Source organism: Schistocerca nitens, chromosome 2 (genome assembly GCF_023898315.1).
Source record: "Schistocerca nitens isolate TAMUIC-IGC-003100 chromosome 2, iqSchNite1.1, whole genome shotgun sequence".
In the NCBI taxonomy this organism is placed as follows: Eukaryota; Metazoa; Arthropoda; class Insecta; order Orthoptera; family Acrididae; genus Schistocerca; species Schistocerca nitens.
Genome location: NC_064615.1, coordinates 882438992 through 882465523, shown reverse-complemented (window position 1 = coordinate 882465523; position 26532 = coordinate 882438992). Strand labels below are relative to the sequence as shown.

Genomic DNA, 26532 nt, shown 5'->3' with positions numbered 1-26532 from the left:
ATCTACATATTTATTCTGCTTGTTATCTATTTCGCTTTACTTATAATGTGTATTTCATTTTGTGCAGGATATAGTAGCGTTTTGTTTGGAGAAATCTGATAATTCTCCATCTCCTGAAGACAATGCTCGCTACACACCTCTTCATGAAGCTTGTCAAAGAGGTCATTTGGACATTGCACGACTGTTGCTTATGTATGGTGCAGATGTTAGTGCCAGTGCATGGGGGGGCTACAGGTATGTTTATTAACATGAAATTCTATCTGTCTGCCTTCCAAAACTTATGAAGTGTCTCACTTTCGTTTTGGTGAAAAATTAGCATCAATGTGTTTCTTTGTAAGCGATAAGATAATTGGGCGAAGAGGATGAAGTGCAGATAAAATAATTTTTTCTATAGAAAAACTTTACAATTTTCTTCTGAAATGGTCTTTGCTTGTTTCCTTCTTGTGGGTTTATTTAAGCTTTCAACAAATGATTGTTTCTGTTGAGAAGTAACAGCTTTTTCTCACCTCATTCTTTGATTTGAAGCATTTTACTATATTATCTTTTTTCCTCCCACTCAGTTCGAAAATTACTAAATCTGCAGAATGCAGATTGTGAATCTGTAGTATAGAGGCCCTTATTAACATATTGCAGAGCCCTGTCTTGTGGGCATTCACAGCCATGGTGACCCAATCTTGACAGTGCTACAGATAGAACTGGCCGGGTAGATGAAGAGCCTAAACCTACTCTATTTACACTTTCATGCTCTCAGTATGGTCGAAATCCCTACTGATTTGTTTTTCCAGTTTCTGTAGTTCGACACCATAATGTGACAATTGGTTGCAGGCTTAAACAAGCGGTAACTTAAACCACCCAATATTTGAGGTATGAAGCAGGGGAACAAGCCCTGCCTCCCTCTTGTAGGGTAGCCAGCTTACATCTGCATTATGTTTCTCTGCAAAATCAGAACTGTCACTAGCCATAGGGATCACTCATACCTTCTGCTAATGTGATAGCCGCACTCGAATTCCGTGATGAACTATGATTAATTTCTTTATTCATTTCAAAATAAGGAAAGAAAACAGTGCACAGCTCAAATCAAAGCAATGTGCTCAAAGCATTTGGTAAAGGATACTGTGCAATTACTTGATGAGATTGCCTGCATTGTAAATGTGATAGTTCAGGGCTGACTGCTACCAGTATCTTATGCAGCTAAAAGTTAAGCATCATTCATCTAAAACTCACACATAAAGTGTCTCGATAATACTAACTTTTGCTAGCAGCCATACTTACATATTTCTCCATTGTGAAATGCTAAGTCCCACACTGCCATAAGCAGTGTATATCTTACAGCGACCATTCAGTCGCCCACAGTTGATGTGACACCAGAGCATAACATAGAAGCTCACTGATAAATCTTGTTATCATGCAGACGTGTGTGTCTTATTTTCTAATCCACAATCTCTTTCCAGTTGGGCTTCACCAGAAGTTGTGCAATACCAATAACTGAAAATTGGTTACTTTATTGAATTTCATATGCAGAAAGTAAAGCTGTTTCAAACTATATTAAAATAATTCATCTGGGTATAGTTTTCTAGGAAATAGAATTTATTGGGTAATTTCATGTTTTCACATTTTGAAGCAGAATTCACACCTAAATTTGTATTTATTGCTAATGCTAATTTTTCAGGTCCATACTTAATTATATTATCATTCAGATTTGTGTTCGTTACTAGAAGCAACTCGTATTGAACATAATGCCTGTGTGTTGTAAATTATGCAAAAAAGAGTGTTACTTTTAATGAATTTGAAATAAAACTGCAAGAGTTGATAGATTTAACAGGAAAAGCTGATTTTGTTAGTATTAATCCTGTGTTTATATGTTACTGATGAAGTGAGTGGGAAGAATAACAATCAGTTTTTGCAATGTTTCTTGTGGTACAGTGGTCAAATACTTTAACATGTATCTGCATTCAAGGAGGGAACACAAGTAGTAGTGTAAGATTTAAGGTATTGATTGCGTTTGTGGGGCTGTAACTCTGTGGAGTTGCCTGGAAAAATATCACTGCCCTGAGGTAGCTCAACTAAACTCTCTGGACCTGCAGTTAGTTCACTGTGATCGATATTCGTGACAACATGCTTTCTATCTTGTAGGACAATAAAATATATTTGTATGAAATTGTATGACCTGTTAGTTGTTATGTGGAACTACTATCCCGAATACTGAACTTCCAACACATTGATTGATTGTTACTTTCATATCATTACTGTTGTTAATAATTGTTCTGCTGACATTATTTTCTGAACAGAATATGAACATATTGTAAATATCATCTCGAATTAGTCTTTTGCGGTGAACTTTGCACATTTCCTATCTATCAAGAAGTTTCATAGCTTTTTGCCTTGAAATGTTTTAAAAATTAGCTTATTTACTTCAAGGGGAAAAATCATTTGGTACAATATTTCTCCTGTAAGAGATGTGTCTCTCTCTCTCAGCAATCTATAAAATTAGTCTTATGCTTGCAAAATATGTATAAAACTCTCTGTTCCAGGCCACTTCATGAAGCTGCAGAAAATGGTCATGTTGAAGTTGTTCGGCTGTTGTTGTCATATGGTGCTGATCCTCTTTTGGCAACATATAAAGGGTTGACTCCTTTACGGCTAACTACTGATGACCTCTGCAAACGATTGCTTTCTGAATATCTTGCTGATGTTCAAGGAATATCTGCACCAACATGGAACTTTCTAGGAGCTGCCCAATGTACTGGTTAGTACAAGTGTCATCTTGAAGTACTTATATGCCCCCCTCCCTTTTTTATGTTTTAAATGTCTGTGTGGGGATGAATTATTACTCACACAATAGAAAAGGTGTTGAGCAGTATAGATAAGGTGATCAGTGTCTGTTAGCTACATGATCTGTTACTTTGTCCAAAAGCTCAGTTAGCTATTTGTCTTTTGTATTTGCCTGTCTGTTGGTCAGTGCCTCTTCTGTTCTCAAATTTTTATATTCAGGGTGTATGCACCCCAAAGACAACTGGGAAATCCGGGAAAAATACGGGAATTTTTTGATCCAGGACAAAACTGGAAAATAGCTTGGAATTCTTGAGGACTCCAGTAATTTCTCCTCTTTTAGTTTTCAGTTAAATTTCTGTGAAAGAATTTGACTTGAGCCCCCTACTGTAAAATCATACTGCAACAATAAACCATAAACTTGAACAATAAACCATAAACTAGAGAATAACACCAAAATAAACTTTAGTTGCAAAGAAAATGCACTGTTTACAATACAAAACACAGTACACATACAAGCGTCTGCCAACAGAAAAATGTGTCAAAGACTTTAAGACAAAGATTATGCAGTACTTTGTAACAGCAAAGTGCTTTCGGTGAGTGTGACATCACAACCGTGTATGTTTCTAACAGGCCATGGGAAAATATTGTGAATGCTGGTTTGAGAAGCATTACTTAGTGAATTTCCTGGTACGCAAAACAAATTATGTTACGTGTGAGAATGTGCGATGAATTTCTTAAATCGTGGGTGTTTGACTCTTTCAAAACTTAAACACTTTGAGGACCGGTCACTTAGAGAAATTTCAGGCCCAGATGACCAACCACTTATGCCATCATTTAAAATTTTACTAGCACACTCATATTTGATGTATCTTAAAGGGTAACACATGCTAAAAAAGACTAATCTTCAAGGTTACTTTCTCAAATTTAGTTCTTTCAAAGATTACAAATTATGCAACAGCAATGGCAAAATGCGAGTTCTTGAACAATTTCATACATAATTGGCTTTGCTATGGAACAGTCTGAAGTGCTCGATGGAATATGTGTTCAGCCTGGTAACCCATGAAGTGTTCAGTGCATAGCAGTGAAATTTACAATCATGTTTGTCAGAAATATTCAGCTGCTGCAATTTAAGCTGTGCTCTTATGATCCTGCTTAACCACACACACTCAGAAAAACAGCAAAAATATTTTGATGACCAGTATTACATGTGAAAGCTTAAATTTTCTTGATGAAAAATATCATCCAGTAGCCATATTTATCAAAGCAAGAATATATTTTGGTGTTCTGTTTTTGGAAAGTACTGTGCTTTATTGGTGAATCAGTATTTATACTTTTGTAATATCAAAATATGCAGTGTACATGTTGCCGCACATTAAAGATCTTTCCAAACTATGTTGTTTTTGCTGGGAGTGCCAGAAAGTTCTACACCAGTGTAGAGCTTTACCATTCTAAGGATTGATACTTTTTACAGTTCTGAGGAAAAGTATATTGTCACTTAACAATGAAAAAATGCACTTTAACCTGTGGTATGGAATAAGTGCATTTTCACCCGGAAAAAATTAACTGGGAAATTTTTTTCTTATCCATATATATTCCACCTGAGATCTTCCATTGTTCTTGTCATTTACATGACAATCTCATTTGTTTCAGATTTTCTTATTTTATTCAAACAAATAATGAATTAGGCAGTATGATTCATATTATTTTATATGCTTCTTTTCCACCGTGAAAACTTTTGTTTTGTAGATCCTCTACATGCGGGCTATGATCCATTGGAGGACGTGCCTACCTTCGACCCTTGTTCAGAGGATGAAGCAGAGATTGAATTTGAAGTCAGTGAGCAGGTCCTACCTGCATTGTACAGATTGCACGGGGAACCTGCGTTGGAGCGCTGGGTTTTACTGCAAGATCTGGCTGCTGTTCTGCGCATAAAGTCGAGAGACACACTTCTTAGACAGTTGAGTCCTGATCCTACAAAACCCTCACCTGCTCGTGCTTTGTTGCGTGAATTCAAAATGGCTGACTTCCTAGAACAAGCAAAGTGCTGTCAGCTGGTGGGAGGTGGCGAAAAATTTAATGTGAGGTCATCAAAGGTGGCCCTAGTGAAGTACAATGATAGGGTGCGGCAATTACTCGGTGTTGAGAAGGTGTTTATTAGGTGACATCAGGAGGAAGCCGGTGAATGTGACATTTAAGTGTTCCTCTAGAACAAGAGTTGTGTGACTGGGATAGCACTGTATTTTTACCTTCAAAAATTGAACTCTTTAAGTCTGCTTAAGGAATCAATGAAATGTGCAATTACTTTCAAAGAGGATTGTTGTGATGGTGAGCTTTATAATTTTGGTTCGACTGCATTGTCCAGAATGGTCATGGTCTTTTGCACTTTCATTTTTTGTAGTATATTTATTCTAAGAACTTGTACAGGCCTATTTATTATAAAGATTATGTCAGAGAAATTGAAAATTATTTTATATCAAATAGACGTATAAATTATTTATTATATTGTAAAGCAGTTTGATTTTATGTAAAGTGTACATGACGTTCTATGCTTTGGTGCTATGAAAAAAAAAAAAGAGTTATATAGTTTTGTGTGGAAAAAAAGAAAACCTTAAAAAATCTTCTATAAATGGTAACCTGGTCCTCTGTGAAAGTACCTTGGTGCAATAGAAGTGAATGTGACATTATGTTCACTGCTGTAAGGAATTTATATTGTTTGTGTACTTAAAATGAGTATCAAAAGTTTTAATTAATGTGAATGTTATGAAAGCTTGTGTGAGTAGTTACATAGAATAAGTATGTAATGGTTGTTGTACATGTTTCAGTAGCATTTCTATCGAAAATTTAATTGATGTAATTGTAAAAAGTAATTTTATGTGAAGTCATCTCAGGGAACATAATAATAAATATGGACGTTGTAAACAATAAAAAGTCACGCTTAGAATAGTATTGTATACATTATCATCATAGAAAATGTTTAAAAAAGAGAAAGCTGATCGAGTTTGTGATTTTAATCATATTTGTCTTTGTAATTATTTTAGGAAAGAGATGTTTTATGTGAGATAATAGCATTCATTTCAAATGTGAAAATGTGGTGACATCTTCACAGTCCATTTTCTATGTGTAAAATATTTCAATTATTATCATTGGAAGAATAGTGAGATAGTGCTTAACAAGCAAAGTCATTGGTGCATTATTTCATAACATAAAATGTTTAAATGTGTTTTAAGCCTTGAAACTATTGCTGTTGTGTATACTGTACTCTAGCATTAATTAATTACTTCAAAAGATACGAAGGAGTCATCTGTGATGAAGTTGAAGGGGGAGTGCAATGCTTTTTTATGTACATCATGATGGTATATCTCCTTGTTATTTTTTGTTCCAGATTAGGAATTACTGTGATTGTGTGTTTGTCAGAAGCTTGTGAAGATGGTAGTTTGTACTGTAGTGGGAATTATATAACATGTCATTTTTCATAGTATTTTATTAAAGGAATGTATTTTATATATGGATTTCTGTTACTTATAGTAAACCAGAGATGCTAAAGGTTACTGGATCTGTTTCTATCTCTCTGTGTAAAGAGATTTCTTTTACAGAATACATTGTACGCTTATCACTTTTCCTGGAAATGAAGAGAGATAATACAAACAGTGATGTTCTGATTATAACAGTATCCAATTTCACTTTAGTATCTAAAATCCATTAAGTGTCCAAAGAATTTTGAATAAAAGTTTTGCAGACTTGAGATACAATGTCTCCTACATTTTGACCATACTTCACAGTAAAATGTGGCAAATAATACATTGCCGTCATTTTATCATTTTCTGCAACTCTTGAGAAGTCCATGACATACATGGTAATACAACACACTTGAAAGAAAAAATTAATTCATTTCAATCCTCTTCTTTTTTCAAGGAAAAAATGTGTTTTTATGACCCATATGGGATTAAATATTGAAAAATTCTAACTCTGTATTTCAGAAAAACTTCATCATAATTGCAACAATATGGTCATGGTCAGTTTCCTTGAAGCAAGACAAATGACACAGAACCAGTGTGATGGGTACATGTACTTTATTTCCTTGTCCATTATTAGTGTTGTGGCTCAGGACTCAGTAAAAGACATGGTTACAAGAACTCTACAGTTTTATTAGGTCATGGTATGACAGTGTAAACATAAGTGGAACAATACAGTGAAGTGACAGGTACATGTACAGGCTGGCGGCCAGAGACAATGCACAACAATATATAAAGTCTATTCACTGAGAGCTGGGACGAAACATAAACAGTGTCACGTGAGAGACTACGCTCGTTTCCAGAGAAAGCATTCGGTGTTCATGTGATACGTAGGGGTGCGGAAAATCCTTGGCGCACGCTTTGCAGCTGGCGCCGTTCGGCTGGCTGCCGAGCTGTCACAGCGGACCATGAGAAACCTGGGCAACAATGTACGAAATAAATTTAACAATAATGTTAAACTTGAGTTCATTCTGTCGAAGCAGATTTATTTTCATTCAGGTTGCTAACAAAACGCTCCATTCAAACACAACTAATTGTTAATTTTAATAACAATACCAGTAATAAGGACGAAACAAGGTTCACTCGGCCGAACTTGAACTGTTTTCATTGAGGTTTATAACAAACCGCTCCTCTCTCTCCTGTATAATGCAGTCTAATTTCCACATTTGAGTTTCCACTTTTTCTACGACATGGAGGACACATTTGTTCCAATCCTCTGCAGTCACTGTTCTTACTGCTTCTTCTAACAGTAGTTTAACTTCCGGCATTTTGTATGTTTTGTTTTTCGCTGCAACATAGCCTTTGAATCTGGCCCACACTGACTCGATGGTGTTTAATTCACATTGGTACGGAGGAATTCTGAGAACAGTTTTCCCTGCATTCTTCGCCATTTCATCTATTGCGTATTCGTTGTGCGCTGTTCTGTGATTTTCACCTATATCTAAAAGTTCTTTCTTCAACATACTGTCTTCGAAATCGAAGTTTTTAGATTTTAGCCACTCTGGTATTTCGTGGTTATTGGAATTCGCATTGGGAACTTTTTCTTTTCTACGGAATGGTACGGCGCGTTATCAAGAACAATAATTGCATTTTCCTGAAGCCGAGGAAGAACATCTTGAAACCACTTCTCGAAGGTTTCGGCGCACATCTCCTCATGATAATCTCCACTTTCCTTGGATTCAAAAGTCCACAAACGTCCTTCAACGAACCCTGCTTTGCTGCCAATGTGTGCGATAATCAGACGTTTCCCTTTACGTGATGGGCCCTTGCTTCTGGTGGATAATCTGGACAGAAACGCTTGTTTTGAGGAATTTATAGTGTCATCTACCCAGACGTAACTTTTAGGTATGTCCTGCGTTCACCCACGTCTCGTCCAAATAGTTAATGGGTCTGCCTTCATCTCTCAACAGTTTAATGGTTCGAAGATAACACCGCCTCCATAAAATGATGTCATCCCTGTCTATTAGCATGCTATCATGCCCACGCCGGACATATTTGAAATTAATTTCTCTCAATAACTTATAAAATGTAGTTCTCCGAAAATTGCCCAGATCTGCATCTTCGTTCACAACTGTAAGCACTTTTGTCATTTGTTGGCAATTCGTTACGAAAGAAATATCCGTGTACTTTCCTTCGTATCGCATTTCTGTCGAAGTCGTCAACACTTTGAGAAAGTTACTGTCGTAACTTTTCTTTCTTGGGAGACTTCAAAGAGTGTGTGGCCTTGTACTCACTTATCACACGATACACTGAAGAATGTTCAACACCTGTAGCTGCAGCTGTTTTCGAAACAATGTCACTCATCGACTGCTCTGGATGTAACAGTTCCGTTTTATACACATTAAGCACCATGTGCTTCTCAGAAGAACTTAATGATTTCTTCTTTGTTCGCTTCTTTGGTGGACTCCGAACTGACACGTCGACCTCGCTCGCTGAATCCGTGGATGACATAATGAGGACAGCTGTATGTGATGCTAATGAAATAAGTGAATATATAAAATAAGACACCATGCGATGCTATTGGATGCGCACATAAACAGTGAATGCTCAGCGTGACTACAAAAACATATACTTACTCTAATAATCAACAGCTAGTCTTTCAAGCGTCTTTACAGATGAACTTAAAACTTAAGATATCCTGAAATCGCCGCTGTACAACACTCACTAATGAGCTCACACCTGCAACTGAGACGGCCACACTGACTGAGCGCCGCACCTGCGAACCGCACAATGCATCGCTCATAAAGGACAAACGGTTGCACCCATCGCATTCGAACAAACTAAAAATTAAATTCAAACCTTTCTGAAACTTTTCTCGCTTACATCCCCACAAAAAAATTTAAAGGGGAAAAGTTTGTCGCTTACTATATTTTGGATGATGATCTGGTAAAAGTTCCGCATCAGATGTGAGATTTTAATTTATTACCTCACTATTACTGACTACAATAAATTTTAATGTAATGTAAAAAAAGGTGTTGGAAGGTAGTTCTTGGATCACTTTATCATTTTCAGGTGCCAAATTGTAAAAAACACGACTTTCATTTTTTAATTTCTGACGCCCCTGCCTTGTAGTCCCCTCGATGGCAGCGCTGTGGTCACGTGCCTTGCCGTGTTTACAGTATGTCTCTTGTTTCGGTGAATGGAGTGTAGAGCAATTGCCCATCGGGGCTGCTAGCAATTGGCTGCAGACAATTAAGGTGCTGGACCATGACTGGCAACCTGGTGGGCACCTGGAGCAACTGAATAGTGCGCGCGCGCACACACACACACACACACACACACACACACACACACACACAGTGCTTCCACCTGTCTGTGGCAAGAAGCCATCTTGGCTGAGAAAAGAAGCCATCTTGGATCAGTGGCTAGTGTGGAAAGGAAAATGGTAAGGAAAGGAGGAAACGTGATGGAAGGACAGTGCTTGGATGGAACTTCAGGGGTGTTCATTTTTCCAGTAGGGAAGACATTGGGATTAAAAGAGACAGTACCGGAGGAAGCAAGACTACAGAAGAGAAGAAAGGAAACAATATGTGAACAAGCAGGAGTGGAAAATTAAAAGAGGAACTGAGAGGTGTGACACTTCATGTTGTCACACAGAATATATGAGGAGCCTGCACAAAAACCATGAGCTGCCATCACATTCAAAATGGCTACACCCATCGAATGTGCAGCATGCCGATGTTCATATGCCACAAGCCCTGAATATCTACAGATTCTTGCTCCCAGAGTAGAAATCCATGCCATATAGGGTAATAGCTCATCTGGAGATATATGCTCCCATATAGTAAGTTTCATTGGCTTGAGCATATTATACATGGTCTTCAACTGCTGCTCTACCAACAGATTTATGACCTCATGACTGTATGGAGGTCAGCACCCTGTACCATTGTAGACGTTGTGGATGGCTAATTTGTTTCATGTGAATCCCACATGTCTTGGTATCCAGTAGAATGTCGTCTCATTCCATAGACATGTTAGTTGAAGGTGGCCTAGTTTCTCTGTGGGGGAACACTGAACAGATACAGAGGTCATGTATACCAGGTACATCACTGTGAGTTTCCACTGGTTGTGGCAGCACATCCATCTCAGCACAGAGGCTGGCTACAGATGTGATCTTGCAGTGTGTATGCACTTTAAGAGGACTCTTGGTAAGGTGGCTGATGGGATAAGTTAACACTTTAATGGCTGATTAAGAACACACCATCCTTGTAAGGATGATGTTTTTGAGAATTGTTTGCCCTCGCCATAAATCCCCCTGTTGGCTTTGTGGATGATTGATTTCAGAAGTGCCCGCCATGGTATCTTTTCACACTCTGTGATTGATCTGCATGCATCTGACTGGACAATGGCTAGTTTTTCTGCAGATGGGAGACATATGGACTGACACTAAAAGGGATTTCAGTATCTTTTTGACCACAGTGCAAGAGATTCATCTAGTCACTCTTCATTTTCAGTAACCCCCCCATGGCCAATAAGGTGTCACTTTTAAGGTATTCAATGAAAACCATCAGCAGTTTTTGACAAACCGAGGTAACTGAATCTAAAAAAATCTGCTCACCAAATGGCAGCAGAACACACACATAAAAGATAACAATTAGACAAGCTTTCTCCTTCTTCAGGCAGATTGGTTGAAGGGGAAGGAAGAGGGGTGAAGGGCAGGGCTGGAGAGGTCTAGAAAAAGTGGTAGATTTTGGGAAAGTCATCCAGAACTGCAGGTCAGGGGAGACTTACTGGACGGGATGAGAAAAGAGAGACTGATTGTTGGGGACAGCACTGGACGACATTTCAAAACCTGAGAGCTTAAAGTGGAAGACAGGATAATATGTAAGGCAGAGATTACTGCTTAAACATTGTGCACAAGTTAATATGAATGAAAAGCTAAGTGAAATGAATGTAACAGAGGAAAAAATGCTTTCTGAGAAAACGTTTCACATCAGGAATTTCTGGATCAGCCTGGACTTCATTTCTGTTAACTAGATGCCAAAAGAACTTTATTTCTTGGGTGACAAAGAGGCACTTTCTCAGATTCAGGTGAAGACTTGTGCCACAGAAACACTTCAGTATATCTGTTAATTGATGTTGATGCTCTTCAAATGTCTTTGAGAAGAAAATAATGTAATCTACATAGGAAAGACATCATTCATTTCAACAACGTAAGTTGTTTATCATGGATTCAAAGGTGTCTGGAAAATTACACAGATCAAACAGTGGAAAATGGAACTGTTGAATCAATCTCTTCCCAGTCAGCTTCGATCTGCTGGTAGCCAGTATGTACACTCATAGTAGAGAAATGATTCATTCGCATCAGACAGTCCAAGGTTTCATCAGTTTGTGGTAATGAGATGTACATCCTTTTTGATGATTTTGTTCAGTTGCCAGTAATCTACACAAAAACAATGTAAGCCATTTTTCTTCTTCATAAGGACCCCAGGATAGGGCCAAAAACTTTTTGACTGCTGAATGATGCAACATAATGTCCACTTCCTTCTAAATATGTGCTGTGGAACTGGAGACACGCCTATATGAGCTTTGGCTGAGGGGGGGGGGGGGATGACTCCCATGATATGATGTTTCACATTCACTCATCTGGTATGCCTCACCTCCACTATGGACCTAAATCTGCCCAAAAATGTATGCACAGTGGTCGACATTCTCAGGCATTGTTACTCAGTCAAGATGAGGCGTATTGGTGGCTGTATAGTAGAATTATCTGATATATTGTTGGTAATGGAAGTGTAGCGTGATTCTCTATCAGTGTCACTGATACGATATTCCTGGACTGGTTTGGCTGATCCTGCATACATATCCCTAATGATAAGTTGCAGGTGTTTATAGGAACTGGTGTCCCAGAGTTCTCCTTGTTTACTTCTGATGGTATCATCATTGCTGACCTATAGATTCTCTTGTGTGGCTGAGAACTCTTTCGCCCTTGACTAGAACCTGTCTTGCTGATGCATGGCAAATGTATCTTCAACAATAGACAATCATTCAGAGGAACTATTTTTCAACCATCAGCACAATGTCTTTGGTGGTGATAAGCATCTGATCTAACAGAAAATCATGCCCCACATTTGACTAGTGCGTGGACAGGATGGTTGTCAATGACGACATCAATGTGATTTCCCAACATCTTGGAACACCGTGGCAAGTAATGTCTATCGAGGAGCTTCATCTGCAGCAGACTTCTCCTGATGGTCACCTTGTTTGTTTCTCTCGATTCAGCAGCTAAGAGACTGGAGTCTCTGGTGACAGAAAACAAATGCAGTGAGCAGTAGATAAATACAAGGTGCTATCCAAAATTTTCGGGACTGGTGCTGCCATCTGTTGAAAACCTTACCTTTGGACTAATGGTCACCATCACTCTTGAAATAGTTCCCATCCACACATTCACACCGGTCCCAGCACTTCTGCCACTGGTCATACATTTTCTAGAAGTCCTGTTCTTTGAGGGTGTTTATCACCGCCAGCAGTGCTTCTTGAATCCTCTCTAGTGTCGAACCAGAGGTGGATCATCAGAAGCAGTGTGATGAAGGTCCGTGCACACTTCAACACGCTGTGCCTTCTGATCCATTGTAAAATCGCCACACACCATACACAGAGTATTACAGAAATCACCGTGAACACGCAACACATCCTCCCAGCAGAATGCCACTCCGCACACTGACTCATCAGATACGCAGCTCTCACCACCAAGCGGTGCAAAGATCTACTACTCCTACTTTCCAGGTGGCAGCACCAGTCCTGAAAATTTTGGATTCCATCTTGTACTGACCGTGGTTCAGTGATGGGCTTTGTACCACTATTCAGCTCTAGTCACCTGCAGTTGCCTGTTATGTACTGAATTGCCCTGTTGTTTGACTTATTGTAGCAAAGTAATAGTCAAACACTTCTTCTTTCTTTCCAGTAGCATATGACAATCAAAGTGCCTGCAGTGGAAACAGACTGGTGTGTTATCCTCTATTCTCCAAATGCCCATCTTTCTGGGCAGTGATAAAACTTGTGGGGAGGCCAGTTGTATCTGTCTCACTGAATACATTGGCTACGTCTGATGACTGCTGCATTAAGTCCAGCAGGTTCTGTTCTGTTTGTCCATTTGTTCTGACCTGTAGAGATTAGTACAAATGATCAACATACTTTTTCTTAAATTGGCAATGCTACTTCCTCCTGGCTGGGTTCAAGATTCCGTGCTACTGCTTCCAACCATCTACATTCAGTATTAAAAAATGTCATAAATTTTTGTCCAGCATATAGAACAGAGGCCACAAGCTGAAAGCAATAACAGCTCCAGCTACAATGTTATTTTCAAACACCGTGACTGGTTTCAGAGTCTGTCTGTGAACGTCCACAACACTAGGCTCAAAGCCACTTGAAAATGGCCTTTGCTACTAAATCTTGCTGTGGCGTTTGAAAATAAAATTGCAACTGCTGATGTTAGTTGTCTCCAGAATATCATAAACCCTCGTATCTCTTCTTTGACTTTGTTGCATTAAACAATGGAAGCTCTAGATTGGAATATCAACAATATAAGAAAAGAGCAGATTGCTACTCACCACAAAGATGCCATATTGAGTTTCAGGCAGGCACAATGAAAAGAACTGCTACAAGTTTGCTTTCAGCCAAAGCCTTTTCCAGAACAGAAACACACACACACACACACACACACACACACACACACACACATTCATACTAGTAAGCACACCTCATGCACACATAACCACCTTTCCTGGCAGCTTGGATCGGAATGTGTTACTTTCGTAAGTCTCTGGGCAATGGCTAGTGCAGATTATGGGAACTTAGATGGTTTTCTCACACTATCTCCCACTGCAGTATTCGCAACTGCTGATTGCTAGATTCATAATGGCTTACATTTAGGATTTTCTTGAAAAGTCCACTGAGAACATTTCTAAGTGTTACTTGGTATTCAATGAGCTGTGAAGAAGGTTGCAGCTTAACAACAGGCCCATTTGTTCATAATGGGGAGGTCTTTAAGCTCTCAGTCAACTTGTCAGTATCCCTCAGTCTTTAAAAGGGATACTTCTTTCAGAGTGAAAAACAACACTTGAGAATCATATCAGTCTACCTTCTATGGCTTTCAAAAAAGTCTCATGATAACTGCATGTGGCTTAACTGGACCCATTTTGTACAGAGCATTGGGCTGCAAAGTATTACAGTAGCCATTGGTAACTTGACAACCTGTACTGTTTGTATGTGGTTTCCTGCCTATGAAAGTGATAGTTATCATGTAGATTTGTTGGAGCCATGGAGATATTGATAATTGAGATATCTGGCATCTCCAGCAAACTACAACAAAGAATCTGGAATCAAGTACCAGTTACGAGAGCTGGCTCACTAACAAGAAATAACACTTCATACTGAACGAATGTTTACTCAACATACACGAATTACATATGGGAGCTGAATTGCCTGCCTCAGTGGAGAGTGCTCGCCTATTTATACATGATGTTCTAGTAAATTCTAAAAATAACTAGGTTTCAGAACATTTCAGAAGTTAAAAATCATAAGAAATAAATAACTGGAGGAGGCTTGAATCAAACTGGTGACACTGAAGGTACCAGCCAGTGTCTAGAGCTGCTACATCATGACAGGTAATATAAAGCATGGAGCAATACTGTGTGAAGTTGATAACTGAACACTATGTAGAAGCATTCATTCATTCATCCATCACACATTGTATTCTGCAAATCCCATCATGAAGGAGAACATTCAGAAATGTGTAACAAGTCAAGTTATACATTAATAGGGAGAAGCCATGACTTGGCTACTTCTGTAAAGTATACTGACAAATTATGACTAGCATAATTTCCTCAAACTGATAATTTACTTGTGGATTACTTTATATATGTACGTTATAAAAACAAGTACTTTGAAAAAGTCGCTGCTCCTACTCCTGTTCTACTCAGGCACTGTTAAGTAAAATGAAACATTTATGTAACTTTACACACACCACTATCAGCTGTCTATGTACTGGCAAAATGATGATCTATCTAATACAAAAAGTAGAGGTACAAAGAATTTACACTCTTGAGTCAAAATATTCTGATAAATTGTGGAGAAGAGTGTCTAATGAGGCATTCTTTTACTTTGTTTTTAAATATTTGAGGATGTTCTGTTTCCTGCCCGATGCCCACTGGCTACCTGTCTCAGACTTTTACACCAGAACATGAAACTTATTCTGAACTCTAGATTGGGATGCACAGTCTGTATGGACATTATTTCTACTTCTAGTATTGTGGTTACAAATTGCTGAGTTCATTCTAAATTTCTAAATTCACTCTTTCTATTAGCCTCAAATATCCTTAGAGAGCATTTGAACTGACATGTAAATATAAGAATTCCTAGATCCCTGAAGAGGCTTCTGCAAGATGTTCAGCTATCAACTTCACACAATATTCTTAACGCACACTTCTGTATGCCCCAGAGAGGATTATGCCACAAGAAAAAAGTAAGTGAAAGTATGCTAGTAGTCTTTTAGAGGTCAACATTGCTGTATCCAGTGAATCAGATCTTGATACGTGTGATCAAGTAATCACCATGATTACATCATTAACAGTGCTACAAGCCAAGGACAAGCCTTCAAGTGCCACATGGTGCCAATTGGCTTCTTCCATCCCAAAATAAGCATGTGAACATGCCTACTGCCACTTGCATGCCCTCACCATTCAATCCTCAGACTCCATGATCCAGCTTTTATAACTGTAATCACCACTGTGAGGGACTTAGGCTTTGCAAGGATTACTGTGCTACCTGAATTCTCACCTACAGCTCCTAGTCGACTACACCTGACCTTGATTTCTAGTGTTGTACTTGTGTTCTGTGTAACCAGTGTGTTACGCTTAATAAACAAACCTTGAACCACAACTCAACAAACACATTGGGAGAGATATCTGTGTGCAAAGCAGGTAGAACTCTGCTTTTAGGGTAACTTATCCACAGGCTGGTGCCACCTCAGTTTATTATGCATTTGGATATTCAGGAACCAAAAACAAAGAAATAGTGGTTGCTGGTGATTTCAATGTAGATTTCCTTAAAGACTCTCCCAATAAGAACTTATTTGAGTTACTAACACTATCATTCAACTTAATTCCCACTATAAAGTTCCCCACTAGGATAGCCACTTGCTCACAAACAGCCATTGATAATATCTTTATAGAAAAGTCCAATGAACAAAATTATATTACAAAACCAATATTCAATGGCCTCTCAGACCATGACATGCAGTTGCTTCTGTTAAATGTTAATACTGAACAGGATATAAAATCTGTTAAATCTGAGCTCAAGAGGGTAATCAGTAAGCCAAAAATTGATTATTTTAGGACACTCCTCACAGACATTCACTGGACTGATGTTTACAGTGCTCATGGCATGAATGAAAAATATAACATTTTTGCTAATAAAGTGCTTACCTTATTCGAACACTGCTTTCCCCCAAAACTTACCAAGGTTAGAGCAAAGTCTACAAAGAAGCCATGGATTACTCGAGGAATAGGGGTATCTTGTAAAACAAAAAGAAAACTGTATCTGTCAATCCAAAACATTTCCAATGTTGATGCTATAGCACATTATAAGAAATACTGCAAAATATTAAAGACTGTAATACGGATGTCAAAGCAAATATATTACAAGGAAAAGATAGTCATATCAGATAACAAATTAAAGACAATATGGGATATAGTGAAGGAGGAGACTGGTAGAACCAGACATGAAGAGGAACAAATAGCATTAAGAGTAAATGATACATTGGTGACAGATGTGTATAGTGTTGCAGAACTTTTTAACAAACATTTTATAACTGTTACTGAAAAGATGGGGTTGTCAGTTTCGGTAGATGCTGCTATGGATTACCTTAGACCAGACATTTCAAGTAACTTCCATATTATGAATTTGACCCTCACTACCCCAACAGAAATAATGTCCATCATAAAATCTTTAAAATAAAAAACATCTAGTGGGTATGATGAAATATCAATAAAGTTAATTAAAGAATGTGATTCTGAGCTAAGTAACATATTAAGCTATCTGTGTAACCAGTCGTTTATCAGTGGAATATTTCCTGAATGGCTGAAATATGCTGAAGTTAAGCCACTGTTTAAGAAGGGAGATAAAGAAATAGCATCAAATTTCCGTCCAATTTCACTGTTGCCAGCATTCTCAAAAATTTTAGAAAAAGTAATGTACAGTCGGCTTTATAACCATCTTATCTCAAATAACATACTGTCAAAGTCACAGTTTGGATTTCTAAAGGGTTCCGATATTGAGAAGGCTATCTATACTTATGGTGAAAATGTGCGTAAGTCATTTGGTGTGACGTCATAAGCGAGTGAGATCGCTCTCCAAGTTTTTATATATTTTTAGATTTCAAATATATATTTTAATGGTTTTTGTGATAGTATTTACTATATAAGTGACTTATTAGTGGTTTCTTCATTCATCTCTGCCTTTCTTGCGTTGTGACCTGATATTTGTGAATGTTTTGTATCGAGCAACGTAACCTCTTACCTGTATTTACATTCCGCGCTGACCAGTTGCAGCTGTAGCGGCGCATCGAAAGCTAAGTACTAATTAATTGTTTGTGTATAGTGGTTTATTTAGGAACTTTAGTAGTCTTCAACTGGATTTTTTTGTGTTTTGTGGTGAAATAATTTCAGAAGAACCTTTTGGGAACTGTTTTCAGCTTCATTACTGTGTCATTAGACGTTTGATTCTCTTTCTGTATTAGTCTTTTGTTATATTCACATTTGTTGTTTATTAATACTGTTAATAATAGTAGTTACTTCCCTTGTAGAGTAAGTTTGTGATTATTGTAGTCAGGTTTTAACTTCTTCTTATTGTAGTAGCAGAACTTAGTGAAAGTAAAATTTGACCATGAGTGAGAAGTGTGGGCTTTGCCGTAGGTTCGTGAGTAGTGGATTGCGGTGTGAGACTTGTTCGAAGTATTTTCACTGGGGGGAATGCAGTGAGATCCTCTCCTGGAACTGCAGGTTATGTAGCAAGAGTAAGTTGATAGAGGAGCAGGAGCGTAAGATCTGTGCCTTTCAGGTGCAGTTGAAAAATGCACAGGAGGAGCTAGATAGGATGAGGAGGGAGAAGGGGGTTGGGGAATGGGAGCTGGCTGTTGGCAAGAGATCTGCTAGGAGAAGAAGATTTTCAGATATTTTTACTATTGGTGTTTACAATAGATATGACCAACAATCGGAGTCTAGTGGAGAGGAATCTCTAGTAGCTGTAGATGTAGGAAGTATGCAACAGACCTCAGTAGTTACGGTGGCTAGAACAGTTGCAAAGTCGAAGAGGAAGAAGAAGGTTCTGCTGTTAGGTAGTTCTCATGGCAGAGGTGCAGGCCAGCAGTTGCAGGAAGTGTTGGGGAGTGAGTACCAGGTCACCAGCATTGTGAAGCCTAATGCAGGATTGGCTCAGGTGACTGTTAACATAGGGGGTTATGTAGGGATTTTACTAAAGAGGATCAGGTAGTGATTGTGGGTGGGGCTGGTAATAGTATTGATAGGGATGGGGAGTATGACATCGATGGTGACCTGGAAAAGATAGCCACTCAGACTGGCAACACAAATGTGCATTTCGTGGAACTGTTTCAGCATCATGATTGGCCTCATCTTAATACAGCTGTCAGGCGTAATAACATGAGACTTGGGGGTGCGCTGATGACAGAAAGCATGGGTCACATTTCAGTGGTGTCGGTGGAGTCTATCAGCAGGACGGGTTTCACTAGACATGGCCTGCACCTCAACAGGTATGGGAAGGGGAGGTTGGCAAAGCTTATAGGTGACAGCATAGGTGGGGTGGGTGGGATCACTCATGGGGAAATTCCTGCAGTAGTGGGTGTTAGAGCTGCACCTTTTTTAGATTGAAGTCAGCTGATAGGTATTCCTGCTTAAGAGAAGTCTCTCTAACAAAGGAACCACTTTCAACAAAGCTTAGGTATCCGAGTAATGAGGGAATTAGTATTTTTCATCAAAATATACAAGGTATTAGAGATAAAGTTAGTGAACTGCTTATAGATGTTGACTCTGAAATTATTGGTATATCTGAACACATCTTAAATAAGGAGATAATTCAGAGGCTTCCTTTACCAGGATACAGGTTGGCTGGCAGCTTTTCGAGGAGCTCTTTGTGGTGTGGGGGAGTAGCCATGTATGTGAAAAACGGCATCCCATTTGAGTCAATTGATGTTTCAAAGTACTGCACTGAAAAGGTGTTTGAATGTTGTGCAGGTGTGGTTAAATTTAACGGAGCTAAACTTCTAACTGTTTTATTTATAGAACCCCAGACTCTGATTTCACAACATTTTTGCTAAACCTAGAGGAGGTTCTTGGTTCACTTTATAGGAAATACAAAAATTTAGTTATATGTGGTGACTTCAATGTTGTTGTTGTAGTCTTCAGTCCTGAGACTGGTTTGATGCAGCTCTCCATGCTACTCTATCCTGTGCAAGCTTCTTCATCTCCCAGTACCTACTGCAACCTACATCCTTCTGAATCTGCTTAGTGTATTGATCTCTTGGTCTCCCTCTACGATTTTTACCCTCCACGCTGCCCTCCAATGCTAAATTTGTGATCCCTTGATGCCTCAAAACATGTCCTACCAACCGATCCCTTCTTCTAGTCAAGTTGTGCCACAAACTTCTCTTCTCCCCAATCCTATTCAATACCTCCTCATTAGTTACGTGATCAACCCACCTTATCTTCAGCATTCTTCTGTAGCACCACATTTCGAAAGCTTCTATTCTCTTCTTGTCCAAACTGGTTATCGTCCATGTTTCACTTCCATACATGGCTACACTCCATACAAATACTTTCAGAAACGACTTCCTGACACTTAAATCTATACTCGATTTTAACAAATTTCTCTTCTTCAGAAACGATTTCCTTGCCATTGCCAGTCTACATTTTATATCCTCTCTACTTCGACCATCATCAGTTATTTTACTCCCTAAATAGCAAAACTCCTTTACTACTTTAAGTGTCTCACTTCCTAATCTAATCCCCTCAGCGTCACCCGATTTAATTAGACTACATTCCATTATCCTCGTTTTGCTTTTGTTGATGTTCATCTTATATCCTCCTTTCAAGACACTGTCCATTCCGTTCAACTGCTCTTCCAAGTCCTTTGCTGTCTCTGACAGAATTACAATGTCATCGGCGAACCTCAAAGTTTTTACTTCTTCTCCATGAATTTTAATACCTACTCCGAATTTTTCTTTTGTTTCCTTTACTGCTTGCTCAATATACAGATTGAATAACATCGGGGAGAGGCTACAACCCTGTCTCACTCCTTTCCCAACCACTGCTTCCCTTTCATGTCCCTCGACTCTTATAACTGCCATCTGGTTTCTGTACAAATTGTAAATAGCCTTTCGCTCCCTGTATTTTACCCCTGCCACCTTCAGAATTTGAAAGAGAGTATTCCAGTTAACGTTGTCAAAAGCTTTCTCTAAGTCTACAAATGCTAGAAACGTAGGTTTGCCTTTTCTTAATCTTTCTTCTAAGATAAGTCGTAAGGTTAGTATTGCCTCACGTGTTCCAACATTTCTACGGAATCCAAACTGATCTTCCCCGAGGTCCGCTTCTACCAGTTTTTCCATTCGTCTGTAAAGAATTCGCGTTAGTATTTTGCAGCTGTGACTTATTAAACTGATAGTTCGGTAGTTTTCACATCTGTCAACACCTGCTTTCTTTGGTATTGGAATTATTATATTCTTCTTGAAGTCTGTGGGTATTTCGCCTGTCTCATACATCTTGCTCACCAGATTGTAGAGTTTTGTCATGACTGGCTCTCCCAAGGCCATCAGTAGTTCTAATGGAATGTTGTCTACTCCCGGGGCCTTGTTTCGACTCAGGTCTTTCAGTGCTCTGTCAAACTCTTCACGCAGTATCTTATCTCCCATTTCATCTTCATCTACATCCTCTTCCATTTCCATAATATTGTCCTCAAGTACTTCGCCCTTGTATAAACCCTCTATATACTCCTTCCACCTTTCTGCCTTCCCTTCTTTGCTTAGAACTGGGTTGCCATCTGAGCTCTTGATATTCATACAAGTGGTTCTCTTCTCTCCTAAGGTCTCTTTAATTTTCCTGTAGGCAGTATCTATCTTACCCCTAGTGAGACAAGCCTCTACATCCTTACATTTGTCCTCTAGCCATCCCTGCTTAGCCATTTTGCACTTTCTGTCGATCTCATTTTTGAGACGTTTGTATTCCCTTTTGCCTGCTTCATTTACTGCATTTTTATATTTTCTCCTTTCATCAATTAAATTCAATATTTCTTCTGTTACCCAAGGATTTCTATTAGCCCTCGTCTTTTTACCTACTTGATCCTCTGCTGCCTTCACTACTTCATCCCTCAGAGCTACCCATTCTTCTTCTACTGTATTTCTTTCCCCCATTCCTGTCAATTGTTCCCTTATGCTCTCCCTGAAACTCTGTACAACCTCTGGTTCTTTCAGTTTATCCAGGTCCCATCTCCTTAAATTCCCACCTTTTTGCAGTTTCTTCAGTTTCAATCTGCAGTTCATAACCAATAGATTGTGGTCAGAATCCACATCTGCCCCTGGAAATGTCTTACAATTTAAAACCTGGTTCCTAAATCTCTGTCTTACCATTATATAATCTATCTGATACCTATTAGTATCTCCAGGATTCTTCCAGGTATACAACCTTCTTTTATGATTCTTGAACCAAGTGTTAGCTATGATTAAGTTATGCTCTGTGCAAAATTCTACAAGGCGGCTTCCTCTTTCATTTCATCCCCCCAATCCATATTCACCTACTATGTTTCCTTCTCTCCCTTTTCCTACTGACGAATTCCAGTCACCCATGACTATTAAATTTTCATCTCCCTTCACTACCTGAATAATTTCTTTTATCTCGTCATACATTTCATCAATTTCTTCATCATCTGCAGAGCTAGTTGGCATATAAACTTGTACTACTGTAGTAGGCATGGGCTTTGTGTCTATCTTGGCCACAATAATGCGTTCACTATGCTGTTTGTAGTAGCTAACCCGCACTCCTATTTTTTTATTCATTATTAAACCTACTCCTGCATTACCCCTATTTGATTTTGTATTTATAACCTTGTAATTACCTGACCAAAAGTCTTGTTCCTCCTGCCACCGAACTTCACTAATTCCCACTATATCTAACTTTAACCTATCCATTTCCCTTTTTAAATTTTCTAACCTACCTGCCTGATTAAGGGATCTGACATTCCACGCTCCGATCCGTAGAATGCCAGTTTTCTTTCTCCTGGTAACGACGTCCTCCTGAGTAGTCCCCGCCCGGAGATCCGAATGGGGGACTATTTTACCTCCGGAATATTTTACCCAAGAGGACGCCATCATCATTTAATCATACAGTAAAGCTGCATGTCCTCGGGAAAAATTACGGCTGTAGTTTCCCCTTGCTTTCAGCCGTTCGCAGTACCAGCACAGCAAGGCCGTTTTGGTTAATGTTACAAGGCCAGATCAGTCAATCATCCGGACTGTTGCCCCTGCAACTACTGAAAAGGCTGCTGCCCCTCTTCAGGAACCACATGTTTGTCTGGCCTCTCAACAGATACCCCTCCGTTGTGGTAGCACCTACGGCACGGCCATCTGTATCGCTGAGGCACGCAAGCCTCCCCACCAACGGCAAGGTCCATGGTTCATGGGGGAAGGTGACTTCAATATTAATTGTATAAGTGATTGTGCAAGGAAGAGGATGCTGGTAGACCTCCTTAATTCATATAATCTTATGCAAACCGTATTCTTTCCGAGAGTGCAAGGGAACAGTAAAACAACCATAGACAACATTTTTGTTCATTCCTCATTACTAGAAGGGCATTCTGTTAGCAAAAAGGTGAATGGCCTTTCAGGTCATGATACACAAATTTTAACTCTAAAAGATTTTTGTGCCACAACACGTGTTAAATATAGTCATCAGCTGTTTAGGAAAGCTGATCCAGTTGCTGTAGAGACCTTTGTAAACCTTATCAAGGAACAAGAGTGGCAAGATGTTTATAGCGCTGATACAGTAGACGATAAATATAATGCTTTTCTCAAGACTTTTCTCGTGCTCTTTGAAAGTTGCTTTCCATTAGAACGTTCAAAACAGGGTACTAGCACAAACAGGCAGCCTGGGTGACTGACTAGAGGGATAAGAATATCTTGTAGAACAAAGTGGCAATTATATCAAAATGTTAGAAACAGTCAAAATCTAAATGCAGCAGCTCATTACAAACAGTATTGTAAGGTGCTTAAAAATGTTATTAGGAAGGCAAAAAGTATGTGGTATGCAGATAGAATAGCTAAGTCTCAGGATAAAACCATATGGTCAGTCGTAAAGGAAGTGGCTGGTCTGCAGAGACAGGTCGAGGATATAGAATCAGTGCATAGTGGGAATGTCCGTGTTACTGATAAGTCGCATATATGTACAGTATTTAATAATCACTTTCTGAATATAGCCGGTGAACTAAATAGAAACCTAGTCCCAACAGGGAATCATATAGCGCTCTTAGAAAAAAGTGTTCCGAGACTGTTACCTGAAATACTCCTCCATGATACTGACAAGAGGGAGATTGAGTTAATAATTAAATCACTAAAGACCAAGAACTCTCATGGATATGACAGGGTATCTAGCAGAATACTGAAGTATTGTTCTATGTATGTTAGCCCAGTACTTAGCCATATCTGTAACTTTTTCTTTAGGAGTGGTCGGTTTCCTGACCGATTAAAGTACTCGGTAGTGAAGCCACTTTATAAAAAGGGAGACATTGATAATGTTGACAATTTTAGACCTATTTCTGTGCCATCGGTGTTTGCTAAAGTTATCAAGAAGGTTGTATATACAAGGTTACTGGAGCATTTAAATTCACATAATTTGCTGTCAAATGTTCAGTTTGGTTTTAGAAATGGTTTAACAACTGAAAATGCTATATTCTCTTTTCTCTGTGAGGTTTTGGATGGATTAAATAAAAGGTTGTGAACTCTAGGTGTTTTCTTTGATTTAACGAAGGCTTTTGACTGTGTTGACCACAAAATATTGCTGCAGAAGTTGGACCATTATGGAGTAAGGGGATTATCTTACAATTGGTTCGCCTCTTACTTTAAGAACAGAAAGCAGAAGGTAATTCTCCACAATATTGAGAGTGGTAGTGATGTTCAGTCCCAATGGGGCACTGTTAAGTGGGGCATTCCCCAAGGGTCGGTGCTGGGGCCACTGCTGTTTCTTATTTATATAAATGATATGCCTTCTAGTATTACAGGTGATTCAAAAATATTTCTGTTTGCTGATGACACCAGCTTGATAGTGAAGGATCTTGTGTGTAATATTGAAACAGTCTCAAATAATGTAGTTAATGAAATAAGTTCGTGGCTTGTGGAAAATAATTTGATGCTAAATCACAGTAAGACTCAATTTTTACAGTTTCTAACTCACAATTCAACAAGAACCGATATTTTGATCAGACAGAATGGGCATATTATAAGTGAGATGGAACAGTTGAAGTTCCTAGGCGTTTGGATAGATAGTGAGCTGTTGTGGAAAGCCCATGTCCAGGATCTTGTTCAGAAACTGAATGCTGCTTTATTTACCATTAGAACAGTATCTGAAATAAGTGACACTTCAACACGAAAAGTAGTCTACTTCGCATATTTTCATATGCTTATGTCATATGATATTATTTTTTGGGGTAATTCTTCTGATTCAAAAAGGGTATTTTTGGCTCAAAAACAGGCTGTTCGAGCTATATGTGGTGTAAGTTCGAGAACCTCTTGTCGACCCCTATTCAATAGTCTGGGAATTCTGACATTGCCCTCACAGTATATATTTTCTTTAATGTCGTTTGTTGTTAGCAATATTAGCCTATTCCCAAGAGTTAGCAGCTTTCACTCAGTTAATACTAGGCAGAAATCCAATCTGCATGTGGAATGCACTTCCTTGACTCTTGTGCAGAAAGGAGCGCAGTATTCTGCTGCATCCATTTTCAATAAGCTACCACAAGAACTCAAAAATCTTAGCAGTAGTCCAAACTCTTTTAAGTCCAAACTGAAGAGTTTCCTCATGGCTCACTCCTTCTATTCTGTCGAGGAGCTCCTGGAAGAGCTAAAAAATTAAGCAAATTCCAGTGTTACATTGTTGATTTTCTTTATTTAAACTTACGACTTGTCACCTGAATATGTTTTTTTATATTTCATTTTATCTGTTTCTAATATCGTGTTATAATTTCATGTATTGACTTGTTCCATGACCATGGAGACTTCTTCTCAATTTGTTCCCACGGAACGATAAATAAATAAATAAATAAAAATAAATTAGACAAAAAATTGCAGGCAACTGGTATATTTTGTGATCTGTCAAAGGCATTTGACTGTGTAAATCACAATATCCTTTTAAATAAATTAGAATATTATAGTGTAACAGGAAATGCTGCAAAATGGTTCAAATCTTATATCTCTGGCAGGAAACAAAGGGTGTTATTAGGAAAGAGACATGTAAAGCTATCAGGCATCATCCAACTGGGAACTAATTACATGTGGGGTCCCACAAGATTCCATTTTGGGGCCCTTACTTTTTCTTGTGTATATCAATGACCTTTCATCAGTAACATTACCAGATGCCAAGTTCGTTTTGTTTACTGATGATACAAACATTGCAATAAATAGCAAATCAAGTGTAGTCTTAGAAAGATCAGCTAATAAAATATTTGTGGACATTAATCACTGGTTCCTAGCCAATTCTTTGTCACTAAACTTTGAAAAAACACACTACATGCAGTTCAGAGCTTGTAAGGGGTGTCCCACGAGTATATGCCTAACATACGATGACAAGCAGATAGAAGAAGTGGACAGTGTTAAATTCCAGGGATTACAGCTTGATAATAAATTCAACTGGGAGGAGCACACCACAGAACTGCTTACTTTCATTCCATAATGTCATATGGGATTATTTTTTGGGGTAATTCATCACGCCAAGCTAAAGTTTTCTGGGCACAAAAATGTGCAATAAGAGTTATATGTGGTGTGAACTCAAGGACATCCTGCAGAAGCCTGTTTAGGGAACTAGGGGTACTAACTACTGCTTCCCAATATATTGATTCCTTAATGAAATTTGTCATTAAAAATATATCACTTTTTCAAATCAACAGCTCAATTCATGGAATCAATACTAGAAATAAGAATAATCTTCACAATGATTTAAAGTCACTTAGTCTTGTACAAAAATGTGTACATTATTCA

The 26532-nt window shown here is 38.6% G+C and overlaps 1 protein-coding gene across 1 annotated transcript in view; it reads left to right on the top strand.

Moving 5' to 3' along the window:
- Window positions 1-6275, top strand: part of LOC126235415 (uncharacterized) — a 165458-nt gene extending 159183 nt beyond the window's left edge. Inside the window, exons 14-16 of the mRNA XM_049944136.1 lie at window positions 68-234; window positions 2532-2746; window positions 4519-6275. Coding sequence (XP_049800093.1) covers window positions 68-234; window positions 2532-2746; window positions 4519-4934 — 798 coding nt within the window. The 3' untranslated portion in view covers window positions 4935-6275. The remainder of the gene's footprint in view (window positions 1-67; window positions 235-2531; window positions 2747-4518) is intronic.
- The last annotated feature ends 20257 nt before the right edge of the window (window positions 6276-26532 follow it).